The 19,140-nt window shown below is 42.0% G+C and overlaps 1 protein-coding gene across 2 annotated transcripts in view; it reads left to right on the forward strand.

The window, feature by feature from the left end:
• The first annotated feature begins 5,752 nt into the window (after positions 1 to 5,752).
• Positions 5,753 to 19,140, forward strand: part of LOC145351797 (protein transport protein Sec24A-like) — a 63,091-nt gene continuing 49,703 nt past the window's right edge. For both annotated transcript variants that reach the window (XM_080201443.1, XM_080201444.1), the window contains exons 1-2: positions 5,753 to 5,886; positions 15,103 to 15,660. In XM_080201443.1, coding sequence (XP_080057569.1) covers positions 5,811 to 5,886; positions 15,103 to 15,660 — 634 coding nt within the window. In that variant the 5' untranslated portion in view covers positions 5,753 to 5,810. The remainder of the gene's footprint in view (positions 5,887 to 15,102; positions 15,661 to 19,140) is intronic.

Here is a 19,140-nt window from a genome sequence, read left to right on the forward strand (position 1 = left end):
GAATGGTAGGAAGGACTATTACTTACGTGGTGAAAAACTGCAGCAGGCGACGGTGCAGAGGGACCTCGGGGTCCTTGTGCATGAGTCGCAAAAACCCAGCCTGCAGGTGCAGCAGGTGGTCAGGAAGGCTAATGGGATGCTGGCCTTCATAGCGAGGGGGATTGAATATAAAAGTAGGGAGGTCTTGCTGCGGCTGTATAGGGCATTGGTGAGGCCGCAGCTGGAATACTGTGTGCAGTTTTGGTCACCGCACTTACGCAAGGATATTTTGGCCTTGGAGGGAGTGCAGAGGAGGTTTACTAGGTTGATGCCAGAGTTGAGGGGGTTGAGCTATGAGGAGAGGCTGAATAAACTAGGCTTGTACTCGTTAGACTTTAGAAGAAGGAGGGGAGATCTCATTGAGGCATATAAGATGATGAATGGGATGGATAGGATTGAGGTGGAGAGACTCTTCCCGCTCAGAAAGGACAGTAGGACTAGGGGGCACAGCCTCAAGATAAAGGGGGGGCGGTTTAGAACGGAGTTGAGGAGGAACTTCTTCACTCAAAGGGTGGTGAATCTCTGGAATTCTCTGCCCGTTGAAGTGGTGGAGGCTGCCTCGCTAAATATTTTTATGACGCGGGTTGATGGGTTTTTGATAAGTGAGGGGATTATGGGGAGAGGGCAGGAATGTGGAACTGAGCCATGACAGATCAGCCATGATCTTATTGAATGGCGGGGCAGGCTCAAAGGGCTAGATGGCCTACTCCTGCTGCTATTCCTTATGTTCTTATGTCCCCTCTAAAGAGATTTTCTGTGAAATTTGCTCCTCACTTCTCCCATGCCACTTTTGAAATTCTTGTACAGTCAGTTGTCTAAGGAACAATTTAAGACCAACCTGGATGTAAACGAATTTTGTGGAGTCTCCATGATGGCATGTTTAATAATGGAAATACAGGAACAAGTCAATCTTCTCTGGTGATCCAATAGCCTTGCCTTCTTTGGTAAACTACATGGTTTAGCTGGCCAACATAGTATCCCAACCAATGCTCAGCAATCCCAAAAATGTGTGCTGAAAATAATTAAGTTCTTGAAAATTAGATAAATTTATATATTGATCAGACAGAAGCTCAACAGGTATCTTGAATCAGAAATTCATGTTTGTAGTTTTCTCTAACAGATATTTGGCTAACCAAAACAAAAATTCTGACAGCACTAAAAAGGAAGGAACAGTGTGGAGTTATACGATATTAGAATGAGATTTACCATCAGCAAAACTGAGAGATTGCAAACCCACCTAAAAAGATTTCATATTTCCACCCTCCACAGTATCAAAATGGCTCTAACAAATTCACAAATGACATCCTTTGTGATTGTGGCAAAAGTAAAGGTTCCCTCCTTTTGTTTCTTGACCTGTCGGCAGCCTCTGACACAGTTAACCACACCGTTCTCCTCCATAAATCTCCAGTCATTTAGCTGGGTGGGACTGTTCTCACCTGGTTCCATTTACTCTTTTATATAACTGTGGCCAAAATATCACTTGCAATTGTTTATTTTTCTGTTTCTACACCATTTGCTCTGGTGTCCCCCATCGATCCTTCTTTGCCCACCCCCCATTTCTCAACTACATGTTGTCCGTTGATGATATCATTTGAAGGCACAATGTTAGTTTTTACATTTACATATACAAAGTCGACAGCCAGCTCTACCTCATCACCTCTCTTGATTTCTCCATTGTTGCTAAATTATCAGACTACATTCAGTAGTGGATGAGCAGAATGTTCCCACATTTAAATATTGGGAACACTGAAGCCATTGGTTTTGATTCCTGCTCCAACTCCATTCACTAGTTACCGACTCTATTCCTCCTGATGAGCTTCCGACTATATATTTGTTCATCCGTAAAACCTTCTATTTTCATCTCCATAACATTTCCCAACTCTGCCTAGCCTCAGCTCACTGATTGCTGAAACTTTCATTCATGCCTTTATTACCTCAAGATGCAACTATTACAATGCACTCCTGGCTAGGCTCCCACATTCTACCTTCCAAAGTCCTGCTACCCATTTCTTAACTGGTACAAAGTCCCATTCGCCTCTTAGCACTGTGCTCATTGACTACATTCACTCCTCTCCAAGCAACATCTTGATCTTAAAACACTTGTCCTCAGAGTCATAGAGGTTTACAGCATGGAAACAGGCCCTTCGGCCCAATTTGTCCACGCTGCCCTTTTTTTAAAACCCCCTAAACTAATCCCAATTGCCCACATTTGGCCCATATCCCTCTATACCCATCATACCCATGTAATTGTCTAAATGCTTTTTAAAAGACAAAATTGAAGCCGCCTCTACTACTACCTGTGGCAGCTTGTTTCAGACACTTACCACCCTCTGTGTGAAAAAATTACCCCTCTGGACACTTTTGTATCTCTCCCCTCTCACCTTAAACCAATGCCCTCTAGTTTTAGACTCCCCTACCTTTGGGAAAAGATACTGACTATCTAGCTGATCTGTGCCACTCGTTATTGTATAGACTTTTATATGATCACCCCTCAGCCTCTTACGCTCCAGAGAAAAAAGTCCGAGTCTATCCAGCTTCTCCTTATAACTCAATCCATCAAGTCCCGGTAGCATCCTAGTACATCTTTTCTACACTCTTTCTAGTTTAATAATATCCTTTCTATAATAGGGTGACCAGAATTGCACATAGTATTCCAAGTGGGGTCTTACCAATGTCTTGTACAACTTCAACAAGACATTCCAACTCCTGTGTTCAATGTTCTGACCGATGAGACCAAGCATGCTGAATGCCTTCTTCTCCACTCTGTCCACCTGTGACTCCACTTTCAAGGAGCTATGAACATGTACCCCTAGATCTCTTTATTCTGTAACTCTCCCCTTGCTTTCAACTCTCTCCTCAGGAGGAGAGAGCTTCACCCCTCCCTATCTCTGCAAGCTCCTGCAACCCTCACAACCGTCCCAGGTATTTGCAGTCTTCTAATTCAGGTCTTTTGTGCGTCCCTAATTTTAATTGCTCCACTATTTGTGGTCATGCCTTCAGTTGCCTAGGTCCACTTCTGGAATTCCTTCCTTACCCCTCTCTACCTTGCTTTCCTCCTATAATTCTAACTTTTTTAACCAAATTTTTGGTTATCTGACTGAACATCTTATATAGCTCAGTGTCATACTTTGTTTTGGCGTGCCTTTGGGTGTTTTACTATATTAAAGGTGCTATATAAATATAAATCATTGTGCTTGTTTATCTTTCAATGCAATAAATGAAAATAGATTCAATTTTCTCCATATTGCTTGGGAGGAATTATATACAACTGACAGAATGGAAATAAGTCTATTGAATCCAATGAGTCTAATGAGTCATCCTCCAAACAGGCTGAGTCCCAAATCTATAAACCTGCCCTATTCTACGCGGACATGGTATGTGTTTCAATTATTTACTCCAATGTGCATATCCCACACATCCTTGGGGGTAAATGTTCTTTTAATCTCTGACATCCTGTCAATCACAGGAAACAGCCAAGTTCCATACACTTTGCCCCATTCCTTCAATATTTTAAACAACCGTTATCAAATCAATTGATAAGCAGATAACTGGAATATAAAACACCAATTGTCAAATCTATAATTTTGTATGTGCTCACTTGTAGGGTTATAGGCTGACAGATACCTGCAGTTCTCATATGTGATCCTATTGTGTAACTCCAGAATTAATAACAGGAGTCATCAAGACTATCTGATCATAACATTAACAAGAACAATTTATATATTTTCCAGTTAAGAACCATGGGGCAGTGAGCAAAAACCCTAAGTGATATCCATGTTTCAAGATGGCACCAGAATGTGGTAATTATTTGTGAGCGATGTTTTAAGTTTAAATTTATTAGTTCACAAGTCCATTTACATTAGAGTTATAGAGATTTACAGCATTGAAACAGGCCCTTCGGCCCAACTTATCCATGCTGCCCTTTTTTTTAAACCCCTAAGCTAATCCCAATTGCCCACATTTGGCCCATAGCTTCTATACCCAATGTACCCATGTAACTATCTAAATGCTTTTTAGAAGACAAAATTGTACCTGCCTCTATTACTACCTCTGACAGCTTGTTCCAGACACTCACCATTCTCTGTGTGAAAAAATTGCCCCTCTTACATTACCACTGCAATGTAAGGCTTACATTAACAAATGTAATGAAGTTACTGTGAAAGTCCCCCAGTAGCCACACTCCGGCACCTGATCGGGTACACTGAGGGAGAATTTAGCATGATCAATGCACCTAACCAGCACGTCTTTCAGACTGCGGGAAGAAATGGAGCACATGGGAGGAAACTCATGCTGACATGGGGGAACATGCAGACTCCACACAGACAGTGAGCCAGGGCGCTAAGGCAGCATATCGTATTTGTATGGATAGCACACAAAGCAATACTTTTCACTGTACCTTGGTATATGTGACAATAATAAAGCAAATCAAATATTCTTTGCAGCCACCCAGGGTTGCCATGGGCAATTGTTGCATCTCTACAATGAAACAGAAACATCTAAATGATCAGAGATTGAGGCTCAGATGTGCCACCTTCAATGATTATATAGTTTTAAGTTTATTAGTATCACAAGTAGGCTTACACTAACATTGCAATGAAGTTACTGTGAAAATGCTCTGGTTTTCAAACTCTGGCACCAGTCATCTGCAACTGAATTGGATAAATCAGACAGGCACTACTTGCAACTTTCACTCACTTGCAAAAAAAAATCAAAAACACAAAATATCTTATTCACAGAGCACTGAGACTGATGGAAGCAATTTCAGAGACCTGAGCTCCCAGTTGCTTAAAGTCTTGGGTACATGAAAATTGATGCATATTCTCAATGAAGAATTTGAAAAGATGATGGTGGCATGTTTTGAAGTGTTCCAGACATGGGATGATGAATATAAGAAACTTCAAGTTTTGCTCAGAGATATAGTTAAACGAAAGTGGGAAGAAAATCTTAAGATGGCTTGACATCTTAAGATAGAAAGGGAGAAGTTAGCATGGCCAATGCACCTAACCAGCATGTCTTTCAGACTGTGGGAAGAAATCAGAGCACCCCAGAGGAAACACATGCAGACACTGGAAGAACGTGCAGACTCTGCACAGACATTGACTCAAGCCAGGATTCGAACCTGGGTCCCTGGCACTGTGAGGCAGCATATGGTATGATTTGTAAGAATAGCACACAAAACAATACTTTTCACTACATGTGACAATAATAAGTTAAATCAAATATTATTTGCAACTACCCAGGGTTGTCATAGCCAATTGTTGCCTCTCTACAATGCAACCGAAAGCACCTAGATGATCAGAGATTGAAGCTCAGACCTGCCATCTTCAATGCTATATTACTCAGATCTGCCACCTTGCATGCTATATAACTGAGACCTGCCATCTTCAATCATTATATAGCTCAAACCTGCCTTCTTCAATAAATCTATAGCTCAGCTACATTAAACTAATGAAAGACCTAATTTGATAGAGAAAGCCAGAAGTACATTCCTGACCCTGACATGACAGCAAGGCCGAGGCCTCAGCTGCTGACGTATCTGGTTTCCCTGACTTCAGTTTAAGGAGTCACACCGGAAATGCCACGTGTACCAAGTGCGCATGTGCGGGGGCAGCCGGGCCGCCTGGTTCTCGGTCCCTCCGGGTCGGCAGCGGCGCGCGTGCGCGGTGGGGCGGGCGAGGCGTCACAGTCCGGAGGGGTGGAGGAGGGGCTGAGGCTGAGGCCAGGCCGCGTCACAGAGAGAGTCGCTCTCGGGCCTGGGCTCTGGTGCGACCATGTCAGCGGGGAGCAGCAGCAGTGGTTACGGCGGCCCCAAGATCGGCGCGGGGGCCCCGCCGCCTTGTCTGAACGGTGAGTGAGGGATTGGGGAGAGGGGGAATGGGGTGTAGCGGGCCAATGATCCCCCCCCAGCCCTTCTCCTCACCCCGCACACAGACTTAAACCGGACTGTCACTCTCTTCCCCTCCCCTCCCCTCCCCTCCCCCACAGGCCGGCCGGTCAGTCGGTGATCGGGACCGTTAGGTGGGTCGAGACCGCCCGCTCGCCTTTCCTTCCTCCAGCTCCTGAGGCTCCAATTCTGTGTTTCTTCCGCCCCCCCCCCCCCCCCTTCTCCCCGGCCCGTGTAAACGTGTCAGTGAAACTCGGTGACGCCCCGGCTCTCCCTCCCCCCTCATCCAGCTGCAGTCTTTCGAAACCATTGAGCTGAAGTCACCAGACCTCCCTCCATATTGTAACCCAACCAGAGCTGGTGTTCATTGATCACCACAGTATATATGTGTGTGTGTGTGTATATATTGTTGGATATATGTGTGTGTCTATATATTGTGCCAATCCTTTCTATTTTCACTTGCACCTTTTTGTGTCAGTTCGTCTCCTCCTCATAATGTTTATGGCTTGTCTTACAAATAATGGTGTGTTTCATTCAATCACTATATTAGATGCCCCCTCTCTCTCTCTCTCTCTCTCTGGGCATGTTGCCGGCTGACATAGATGACTAGCTACATGGATGGCACTTGCAGTTATCTCTATCCTTTTAGGGAAGGAAATCTGTGTCTGTACCTGATCTGGCCTATGTGGGATTCCAGACCCACAGCAATGTGGTTGACTCTTAACTGCCCCTCTGAAATGGCCCAGCAAGCTACTGGGTTCAATTTAGGGATGGGCAACAAGTGTGGCCAGTGATTCCCCTATCCCACATCCCATGAGAAAAATGGGAAAAAATGTTGTGTTGGAGTATGCCCTATCTTTATAAAACTACCAGTGCGTTGTGAGGGTGGATGCCAAATGCAGTATAAAACCCAGCTCAAACTCTAAAAAACCTAAATAGGGATATTTTTGATGGTGCCAAGAAGTATCTGTTTAGGCTTTTTGAGTGTGGTGTTGTCAGTAATATGTCTGGCAGGAAAGATCAAATTCTTCTCCTTGTTCATCTTGTTCTACCTTTATATTGGATAGTGGAGCAATCATAAATTTCTCTTCCTTTTTTCACCCTCTGTCATTCTTAATGAATACTAAAATGAAAGGATTACGTGAATGTCTGTTAGGAGAAGGAGTCAACAAGAGACAAACTTGCTGCAGAACTAAAGGATAACTACCCATTGGTGGATATAACAGTTGATGTTATATGGTTGTAATTTTGCTCTACAAATATAACCAGGGCTTTGTACAAGTTTTTGTATTTGTGTACTAATCCTTTTATTATAACCTATAAATAACCAAAATTATTGATTTTACAACTTGCCATGTATTTGGTGTCTAGGTTCTGATTTTCTTGTCCAATAAAATAACTAATAAGCTCCTCTACGCAATTGTCAATTGAAGGTATGGTGAATAAGCAGATTGGTAAATGTTAAGTGAGTGATACCAAAAAAAATGCAAGTTTGGATTGTTTTACTGAAAGTCATACAACACATTTCCTAGTTTTATAATCTCCCTTTTGAGGGTGATGACCGCCAGCACGGAAGTATTGTTTTTCACAAAATTTAAAGTTGATGGCCAAGTTCTCCAGAACAAGAAGCTTTAAAAATCAAAACTTGAAATAAATTTCAGAGGGATTATGTTGGAGAGCCAGCTAAGATGTGACCATCAATCACATTTAAAAATATTTTGCATAATGCCTTCATTACATTTGTAGAGATGGTACAGTGGTTAGTACTGCTGTCTCAAGCACCAGGGACCTTGGTTCTCTTCTGGCCTGTGGGTTTCCCTTATACTCCAGTTTCCTCCCACAGTCCAATGATGTGCAGGTCAGGTAGATGTGTAGTTAGATCGAATAGTCGTAGTAACTGTGTGGGGTTAGGCGGATGGAAGGGGGCCTGTGTGAAATACTCAGAGTTGATCCAGACCTCGTGGGCCGAATAGTCTCTTCCTCAGTGTAGGGACTGTATGATTCTTGCATCTTATGTTATATCCACCAAAGGGTACAGTTCTCTTTTGTCTCTTGTTAAGGGCAGGTACTACAAAGACAAAATCAGCTGCTATTTGTTCATATTTTCAGTTAATGGGACAGTAATGATAGTGTCTCCACCAACTTTGAATTACATTGCCTGGGAAAGTAGGCTCACGCAAACTCTTGTTACTCTTAACCAAAGTGTAAACTTAAAAAAAAATTTCATGCAGCTGAGATAAAGAAATCAATGAAAATCACTGATGCAAAGTCACAGTCATATAGTGATATCACAAAACCTTTAGCTTAAAGTATGTTTTTTCTGAACAGAAAAGTTAGTTGTCATTGCTGAATGCTGGGTTTACCTTAAGTGCTTGCTTGACCAAAGATTTCCTACTCCAGAGGCATTTGTGTAAGAGAAACATTCATTTCAGCACAGCACTGCTTAGTTGCTGGCAGGATTGCTGTGGCTAAGACAGCTATGGCAGCAAGATTATGAAGTTAAATAACAGGCAATTACCCTATAAGTCTCTTTTGCGAAACATCTTCCTATTGCAGTTGAAACCTGTATTTTTCTTCACATTTGATATAGATTTAATTATTGGATGGGGAATGAAAGACTTAAAACTTAATTCGGATTGCCTTTATGGCTCAGCTGATTTGTACCATGAGTTGGCAAATCCCAGGTTTTATTCTTCTTGTGGACTCATTGCTGTTTTCAGCCATGGCAAATTTGATGGGAAAATTGACTCGAGCTTGTGCTCAGTTGTTTTCCAGTACCTATGCTAGAGATGTACCTTCGTGAGCATCAGTCAAGGACAGTATTGAATAAGACTGTGCTGTCCCTATGTACTGTAGTTTGTTAATGCTCATGGTCTCGGCTCACGAGTGAGGAATGGCCACTTGGACAAGGGCCAGAAGACGACTGGAACATATGTAAATGTTCCTCGGTCAAACTCTGCTGAGGGGAGTAAATTGATAGGCATACAAAGAAAATCCTTGTGCACTGTGTTTTTCTGAGGGTCGCCATCTTTGCCATGGTAGGACGACTTGCGTGTTCCATGCCCAGGTTCATACTCCTATTAGGGCTTTCCCTGGCAGTAAGGTTGAGGGGCATGTTCCAGACAAACAAAGCCCCAAGAAGTCCTCAATGGCAGAACAGATAGAGATCAGCAACCTCAGTGGCTATGGAGATGGAAGAAGTGATCTTGGTCGTCATGCCGCTAAATTCAGCCACCAGTCACCAAGATCGTGAACAGCATGGAGGCATAGTGATTAGCACTGCTGTCTCACAGTGCAAGGGGATAGGTTCAATTCCAGCCTCGGGTAACTGTGGAGTTTGCACGGTCTCCCCGTGTCTGCCTGGGTTTCCTTCAGCTGCTCCGTTTTCCCCCCACAGTCGAAAGATGTACAGGTTGGTGGCTGTACTAAATTGACCCTTAGTGTCCACAGATTGTATGTAAGGTAGATTAGCCATGGTAAATGTGCAGAGATAGGGTGGGAGTGGTGGACTTGGGACTTTTTCAGGGTAGTCTCCTTCTGCACACTGTAGAGATTTTATGGATTCTAACCTGGCTGCATACTGGAGTCACAGCATTAAACAATGTAAATGCACTGACTTCCATCAAGCGGTGTTCAGGAGCTCTTTGACACCAGGCAAGATAAACATGGCATTTTGTGCACACTTCTTGACAAGGAATGATGCACCATCCTGGCTGTTAAATGGGGGGTTGTGATCCCTGACTTTCCAGATGTTATGGGGAGGCCAGTGAATATCTGGCCCATTTGTTTCAACTTATGAAATAATTGTTTGGCAGAGCAGATGAATGGGTTAGATCAAGAGAAGTTCAGGAATCAACAGGGTTGCTAAGTTTAGTTGGAAAATGGAAGTTAGACATGAAGAACCAACTTGCCTTGTGTTGGGGACAATTGAATGAGAAATTGAAGGTAAAAAAGAAGGAAAATTGATGGCTGGCTAACATTGAGGCATGGTTTAAGAGAAGCTTGAAGAAGGCCAGAGAGGAAGCAAAATGATGCCAACACCCCCACTGAGGCAATGGTGACAAATGAATGTTAAATATCCCTAACTTGTTAAAACTTTAAATACACTTTAATGTACAGTAAATATTTAATATCATTTTGCAAACAAATCTACATATTGCAATGCAATTTGCTATGATATGCAGTTCAATTTTCTCCTTGATGTGAGTAACCATGACAGCCATCTGGTTTGAAGGCTACTGTGTTTGTATCATATTTAGAATCATAGAATGGTTAAGGAGGCCATTTGGCCTGTTCTGTCTGTGCTAGTTCTTCAAGAGCAAATCACCTAGTTCCACCTTTTCCTTTTCAGATAATTATTCAATTCCCTTTTGAAAGCCACAATTAAATCTGCCCACAGCACATTCTCAGGAGGTCCATTTCAGATCCTAATCGCTTGATGAATCAAAAGGCTTTTCCTTTTCTCTTGGTACTTTTGCTACTCATTTTAAATTGGTGCCCTCTGGTTCTCCAACTTTCTGCTAATGAGAACTGCAAGGCTCAGCCCTCGAACTTGAACTGTCTACAATATATATAAATGATCTGCAAGCAGGGACAGAGTGTAACATAGCAAAATTTGTGGATGATACTAAAGTAGGTGGGAAAGCAGGCAGTGAAGAAGATAAAGATTATACAGCTGGATATAGGTAGGCTAGGAGAATGGGCCAAAATTTGGCAGATGGAATTTAATGTGGATAAATGTGACGTTATCTATTTTGGCAGAAAAAATAGGCAAATTATTACCTAACTGGAAAGCAGATTCAGAATGCATCTAAAAGAAAGAATCTGTGTGTCATGTTCATGAATCGCACGACGTCAGTATGCAGGTGCAGCATGTATTTCAAGAGGCAGATAGGATATTGGCATTTGTTGCAAAGGGGCTGAAGTATAAAAGTGTTGTTGCAATTTTAGGGTGTTGATGAGACCACATCTTCAGTATTGTGTCCAGTTTTGGCCTCATTTGAGGAACGATGTGGCATGGACGCAGCTCAGGAGATTCACCAGATTGATTCTGGGGATTAAAATGTTGATGTATGAGAAGTCGTTAAACAGTTAGGAGTTATACTCACTGGTGTTTAGAAGGATGAGGGGAGATCTGATCTAGATATATAAAATGATAAAAGGGATTGATAAAGTAAATGTAGACCAAATGTTTCCTCTTATGGGGCAATCTAGAATAAGAGGTCACGGGTATAACTTGAGAGACGGTAGACTTAACACTGAAAGGTGTGCCAAAGAATCAAATCCCATGTGTTTCTTAACTGGAAATCATGGATGATCGGGGATATCCACTGCTTGCTGAAGTCTAGGTCTGAGGTGTTCAAGTCAGGCAACACTGACCTATCCAAGAAATGATGTGGGGATGCCGGCGTTGGACTGGGGTAGACACAGTAAGAAGTCTGACTTCTTACTGTACAAGAAAGCCAGACCAGACAAAGCTAGAGTCCCAGGCTAGCCACACGGACCCCTGCTGACGATGGCAAGGTCTGCAAGACATAACAGGCTTCAGGAGGAAGGCATGTAAAATTACCGGCACCCAATGCACCCCTCCCTGATGAGCTCAATGCACTCTGTCCCTGTTTCGAGCAAGAGTCAGTGAGAGCATGCCCTCCATCCCAGAATCCTCAGATGAACCTGATTGCAGATGTTGGAGCAGCTGCCTTGAAGGTCAACCTAAGAAAATGACTGGCCTGGTTGGGGTACCCAGGCAAGCAGTCAGATGCTGCGCAGACCAGCTGGTGGGAGTATTTGCAGGCAACTTCAATCTCTACAACAATCTGAGGTTTCTGTCTGCTTCAACATGGTACCAAAGAAAAGCCAAGCGGTGTGTCTTAATGACTATCATCCGGCGGCTCTGAGATCCATCATTATTAAGTACTTCAAATGGTTAGTCATGACACACTACAGTTCCAGCCTCCCAGAATGCCTGGATCCACTACAGTTTGCCTCCCGCTGCAACAGGTCCACAGCAGATGCCATCTCTCTGGCCCTGCTCTTAACCCTGGGAAACCTAGATAACAAAGACAGCTATGTCAGACTCATGGCTGATCTCTCCCTGGTCTCAAATCCACCTCCCCACCTGTTCTCCATATCCTTTTTATTAGAAATGTATCTATCTCCATCTTGGAACCAATGATTCCAACTCCATTGCGCTATGGAGCAGCAAATTCCACAAATTCAACACGCTCTGAGAGAAGCAGTTCCTCTTCATCTCTTTGATTAATTATTGTCACGTGTATTAGTATACAGTGAAAAGTATTGTTGCTTGTGTGCTATACAAAACATGCCACTCAGAAGGAAACAAGAGACTGCAGAATGTAGTGTTACAGTCCTAGCTAGGGCGAAGAGAAAGATCAACTTAATGCAGAGTAGGTCCATTCAAAAGTCTGACGGCAGAGGGAAGAAGGTGTTCTTGAGCCAGTTGGTACATGCCCTCAGGCTTTTCTATCTTTTTTCCTGATGGAAGAAGGTGGAGGAGAGCATGTCCAGGGTGCATGGGGTCCTTAATAATGCTGGCTGCTTTTCCCAAGGCAACAAAGTGTAGACAGTGTCAGTGGGTGGGAGGCTGGTTTGAATGATGGGCTGGGCTTCGTTCACAATCCTTTGTAGTTTCTTGCAGTTTGATACAACGAGAAAGAATGCTTTCTATAGTGCATCTTTGGAGTTGTAGCAGACATGCCAAATTTCCTTAGTCTTCTGAGGAAGTAGAGGCGTCGGTGGGCTTTCTTAACTATAGTGTCGGCATGGGAGGGACCAGGACAGGTTATTGGTGATCTGGACATAAAAGCTTGAAGCTCTCGACCGTTTTTCTTTCCTCCCCATTGATGTAGGCAGGGGTACGTCCCCCAATGTGTTTCCTGAAGTTGATGATGACCTGCTTCGTTTTGTTGACATTGAGGAAGAGATTGTCATCTCACCAGGTTCACTATCTCATCCCTGTACTCTGACTCATTATTGCATTATATACAGCTCAGATTTCAACATTATTCCTACGAAACTCATCTCCAAATCTGAGGAGTGGGGCTTGGCTGTTCCCTCTGTAACTGGATAGTGAACTTTCTAATCCACGACCCACAATCAGTAAGGATAGGCAACAACATCTCCATGATCATCCTCAACACTGGTGCCCCAAAAGGCTGTGTCTTCAACCTCTTACTATATTCCTTATACATCTATGACTGTGTGGCTAAATTCCCCTCCAACTTGATTTTCAAGTTTGCTGATGACGTTACCGTAGTGGGTCGGATCTCAAACAATCATGAGTCAGAGTACAGGGATGAGATAGAGAACCTGGTGAATTGGTGTGATGACAATCTCTTTCTCAATGTCAACAAAATGAAGCAGATCATCATCAACTTCAGGAAATATATTGGGGGACGTACCCCTGCCTACATCAATGGGGAGGGAATAAAAATGGTCGAGAGCTTCAAGTTTTTGTGTCCAGATCACCAATAACCTGTCCTGGTCCCTCCCATGCCGACACTATAGTTAAGATAGCCCACCGACGCCTCTACTTCCTTAGACTAAGGAAATTTGGCATGTCTGCTACAACTCCAACTTTAAAAGATGCACTATAGAAGGCATTCTTTCTGGTTGTATCAAACCGCGAGAAACTACAAAGGATTGTGAACGAACCCCCGTCCATCACTCAAACCAGCCTCCCACCCATTGACACCGTCTACACTTTCTGTTGCCTTGGGAAAAGCAGCCAGCATTATTAAGGACCCCGTGCACCCTGGACATGCTCTCCTCCATCTTCTTCCATCAGGAAAAAAGATAGAAAAGCCTGAGGGCATGTACCAACTGGCTCAAGAACACCTTCCCTCTGCCATCAGACTTTTGAATGGACCTACTTTGCATTGTTGATCTTTCTCTTCGCCCTAGCTAGGACTGTAACACTACATTCTGCAGTCTCTTGTTTCCTTCTGAGTGGCATGCTTTGTATAGCACACAAGAAACAATACTTTTCACTGTATACTAATACATGTGACAATAATTAATCAAAGAGGTGAAGAGGAACTGCTTCTCTCAGAGCGTGTTGAATTTGTGGAATTTGCTGCTCCATAGCACAATGGAGTTGGAATCATTGGTTTCAAGATGGAGATAGAAATATATCTAATAAAAAGGATATGGAGAACAGGTGGGGAGGTGGATTTGAGACCAGGGAGAGATCAGTCATGATCTGAATGGCACAGCAGGCTCTCAAGGCTGAATGTGCCTATCCCTGCTCCAGGTTCCTATGTTCCTAACAGTTTCTTTCTTGACCATGTCCATACTCCTCAAGATTTTGAACACTTCAATCAGATTTTTTTAAAAAAAATTAGAGTTTTATCTCTGTGTCCCCCTTGCATCTCTTGTTAATTTCTCATTGTAACCACTATCTTTCAAAGTACTGATTTCAAACATTTTGATTCATGATTGGTTGATTAAGACTCCAAGACTATAAATGGATTTGGAAGCTTATAAAAATGCTGTTGTAGTGTGTTTGTTCCATTTGATGTTCTGGTTTTAAAGAAAAATTGTGTGGTCTGGTAGATACATAAATGTTGACAGTTCCTTTCTCCAACTGAAAAGCTAAAGGAGAAATTTCATTTCTGCTCATAATTGCATCTTGCTGTTGCCTCAAGTGGAATTAGAGAAAATACATGCTGTTTCCTTTGAATAATAAACTTGTGCAGTATTCTCAGTTTTATTTTGAGTCTGTGGGACATTCCAAGTTACACTGGTTGTACGTGGAAACACATATAGTTGCATGCCAGCATAGGGCAATTGTGTTTTGTCTAGCAGAAGAAAAAATAAACAGTTATGCTGTAGTTTATTTCTCTCTTACTTTTACTTGCACTTCTGTAAATCAAATACACTTAAAAATCGTTGTTGTGACATTCGTCTTGTTAAAATTGTGTATACGCTGACTTTTCAGTTGTGATCAATGTTCTGCAGAACTCTTGATAAATTCTAAAATCTACCTGAAATATTATCCAGACTCTGCAAAGGACCCTCTTTTAAAGCACTATGACACTTTTCAAGTTGCAATTTTATTGAGCCAAGTAAATGCCAAAAAGAGATTTGCTTCTTTTCCTTTAGATCTGATTTTACCTAATGGCAATTGTGTTTTGACGCTCTGCATAATCTTTTCCCAGGTCCTTTGATGAATCAACGTCCTCCTGTTCCCACTGAGCAAGGATATAATGTGGTCCCACCAGCGCCATATCCACAGCAATTACCAGCGAAGAACTTTCCACATCTTGCCACTGAGCATAACTATGAGTACCATCAAAATTTTCAACCTGGTGGTAATTTTCAGAGTTTTGGACAGACTGCCAATAGAGCTCCACTAAATGCTACCCATTTGCAGAAGGGTATCTCTGCTGATGGACAAAGCATACCCATGGCAGGGGCTTACTCAAGAATGCCACTGCCATCTCAAAGCTCGTTTGCACCTGCAACATCCAGTAGTGTTCACCCTGGAGCCTCAGTCCTTCCACCGACAAGCTGGCAGTATAATCCTCCACAACAGTCTCATCCTGTCAGCCAGCCTCCTACAGGGATGCAAGCAAATCATGTAGTTCCAGGTGCAGGAACAGGTCAGGGGCGAGCACCTTCAGAGCCCTATGGAAGTGCTGGTCCAAAACCAGTCGTGAGCAATCAGTATGCAAATACAGCTGGAGGATCTTTTGTACAGAACTACACAAACCAAGGTAAGCCAGAATTTATGCTTCTGTTTTCTCAAATTGTGAAAAATGATATGTGTAATTGCTTATAAACTGATGACTTGTAATAAAACGATCTCAGCTGTTCCTGTATGAACAATACCACTATAAGTAAAGACCACATCTACATTTCTCGAATAGTTACATTTTCGTAACTGTTAGAATTAGTGTGCTGTATGTTCTGATTCTGTCAGGACCAGGTTATGTGTGCCTATAATTTCAGATGAATGAGAATGTTCTCGTATTATGAAGCAGATTCATTAAATAGTGAAGCGATTCCAGGTTGTACAGCATCAAAAGTGCAGACATGTTCGTGCATTGGAATTCTCATTGTAAATAGTATTTGCGATGGGCTGAAATAACAAATGCAATTGGGACTCCTCTGATATGCCTGCTCGTAAACAATAAATTGATCTCTGGTTGTAAAGCAACATTGAACTGAATTGAGTTTTTCTCTCAGGGATGGGATTTAACACCTAAAATGATGCATAGTTATTGTGGGACCAATCAGTAAATGTGGATTAAAAAAGAAATACAAGGATGATGTCAGAACTGAGGTTATACCTAACAGGAACAATTGAGCAGGCTGGGACACTTAGCTCTAGTAAAAAGAAGTGTTAGTGGGATGAGTTGATAGAGGTATTTAAGACAATGAAAGACTTTAGGGTAGATGAAAAGGTGTTTCTATTTGTCAGGAAATCAAAACTGGTGGGCATAAATGAGTTATGATAGACACTGAATCCAACAGGGAATAGGGGAGAAACTTCTTTACCTGGCAAGTGGTTTACATGTGAAATGTGCTAACAGGAGGAATACATTTAAGAGAATGATAGATGAATATATGAGAAAGGAAAAGCAGGATATTAATTTTCTTTTGCATTTCAGACATTCTGCTTCTTAAACATACTTCTCCATGTTCTTGCCTTTCCTGTGACCTTTCAATATTTAGCTTAGCTTTGCAAGAACCCATGTTGGTAAGGTGTACCTCAGCCTGTATTAGAAAATGACAGCTTTACTAAATACAGGCAGAGTTAATCTAGTTTCTTTGGGAGATTTCAGTAAAAAATATCATGCTGTTAGCTTCTTGAGAGAGCAGAGTTTAGGTTTTGTTTCAAGAATTTGTCTTTACAATGATGTCAATGAGATTTGACCATACTATCTGCAGCTTTCAGTGCTGTATAGCTCGCAAGCGGGTATCCGTTATTGAAACAACTTCAGAAAATCCTCGAAGAAATTAAATTAAACGTGACAAAGGTGCAACAAAAAAGTCTGTTGATGAGGATGAAATGTCTTTTGCCGTCCTCGTAAGTAGAAGTTTAAAGAAATTGAAACTTAAAAGCAGACTATTACTCATTTGTCCCCAGCATCATGCAGCAATAACTTTGTCCCGTGTTGGATTGTGTCAAAGTGAACGCAAACTTATACACGGAAAGTGAATTCTTGGACCTGTGCTCCTGTGACATAGGAAATGCTGGTGTTGGAGGTGAACATTGACCCTAATTCTGTTGAGCATTAGGCAGCAAACTTGGACTGGAATGGCCTTTGTACCCAATCTTTTAACAAACCATAAAAGAGTGAATATTGAACTGAATTGAGAATGCTCTTTGACTTAATTAAGCAATTCTAATTGTTGCTGACTGAAAAAATCCTAAAGTGCACAACTCTGTTCATACAGATGTTAGTATTTCAAAAATAGCCAACCCATCTTTTATTCTTGTTCTTGGGGTCTAATGCCCTTTTTTGATCTTATCTGAGCATACCATTGCACATTTTGTGCATGTACATTCCATCCTGATCTTTATTTATGGGAAAATAATACTTGTATTCCTTCAGTGTTTGGTTCTATTGGGCAAATGTGGCCTCTCCTTTTAAAGTGACAATTGGTCGTATTTTTGCATTATTTACCTTTTTCCCCCCTACCTCCAACAACTTAACAGTGGCAGGTCATTTTAAAGAATTCTTTTAAGGGGTGTGGATGCCACTGGCTCGACAGCATTTATTGCCCATCCCTAATTGCCTTGAGGGGGCATTTTAAGAATCAACCACATTACTGTGGATCTGCAGTTGCATGTAGGCCACATCAGGAAAGAATGACAGATTTCCTTCCCTAAAGGATGCTAGTGAGCCAGATTTTTTTCTTACACCAATTGACAGTGGTTTCCTGATTGTCATTAGATTTCTAATTTCAGACTTTTATTCAATTCAAATTGCAGTTTGCCACAGTCCTGGAATACAAGTTCAGTGATGATACCACCATGCCATGATCTGATTGTAGCCTCAGCTCCACTTTTGCGCCTGTTCCCCATCACCCTTGACTCTCTTGCATAGATTGTGGGGTTTTGTTGAGTGCCATTGACACAAACCTAGGAGTAGGGAAAGAAAATAATTTATGGTGCTTTTACATTGACAACTGATGGTGCAAACATTAATGAAGTTACTGAGGTGTAGCTCTGAATCTGAAATACTATTGCCTCCACACACAATTGTTCTAGCTAGGAGCCAACACTTCTAATTTAACCAAAGTCCTTGGGTCCATTTTGTAAGATAAACTAAAACTTTAAAAAAAGTTTTTAATTGGGCACACTTATTTTGAGTTATAGAAGAGCAGCATTTGTGTGCCAGGTGCCTGCTTTTATGCCCCTGAAGCCAGGTTCTTTATGCTGGGAACAGTGTAGTCAATACATTTTGGATTCTTTCGCTATCCATTTGCGGTATTTATTGGTAATCAGAATCCAACATGGTTCCTTGGGCATTTCATTGGTTACATAGAAACATTTATTCATGAATATCCACATGCCTTGTCCCAAAATAGAATGGAATAGTGTACATGTTCTGTGGCTTCTTTTGTGAGACTGAAACTTGTTTGCATATCTTGAGCAAAAGAGATGAAAAAAAGTTAACATTTCTGTGTCTTGCATGCTTATGGCTTCCATGTAATTTTGATTAACTCCTTTTGTTTTGCTCAACTTTTGATGTACTTTCCTGCTTCAGAAATGGTTGAAATTATGTTTAAGTTTTTTGAATGCATCCCAGTGAGCCAAATTGTTTCCCTCCCACCACTCCCCCACGCCCCTGCCCCCTCCCCCCATTATACTTGCTAAATTAAGTATTTCAATTAGTTTTCCTGTATGTAAAATATGCAGGAAACATTAGTGCATGAGCAAATGTCCTGATAAATGACATGAATCTTAATTATGCAAGTGTAGTGGTACCTATCACTTGCAGATTTTTATTCCATTTGTCACCATGGCTTTACTCGCAAAGGTAATGCAGATTAGATGTGATAGGTCTATTTTCACAAGCTGTCTTCTATGCATCCTTTAACTAGATTGGGAACACATCTTCCAAGGCCAGTGAATTCACTATGTGCAGCATACCCACCAAATGTTTGGTTGAAGTGTTATCACAATATACTTTAACAGGGTGCTGCCTGTCGAGAATTTGGGGCATGTGTGTATCTAGTTAATG

The sequence above is a fragment of the Carcharhinus amblyrhynchos genome, chromosome 13 (assembly GCF_965287045.1).
Source record: "Carcharhinus amblyrhynchos chromosome 13, sCarAmb.v2.hapA, whole genome shotgun sequence".
Lineage (NCBI taxonomy): Eukaryota > Metazoa > Chordata > Chondrichthyes > Carcharhiniformes > Carcharhinidae > Carcharhinus > Carcharhinus amblyrhynchos.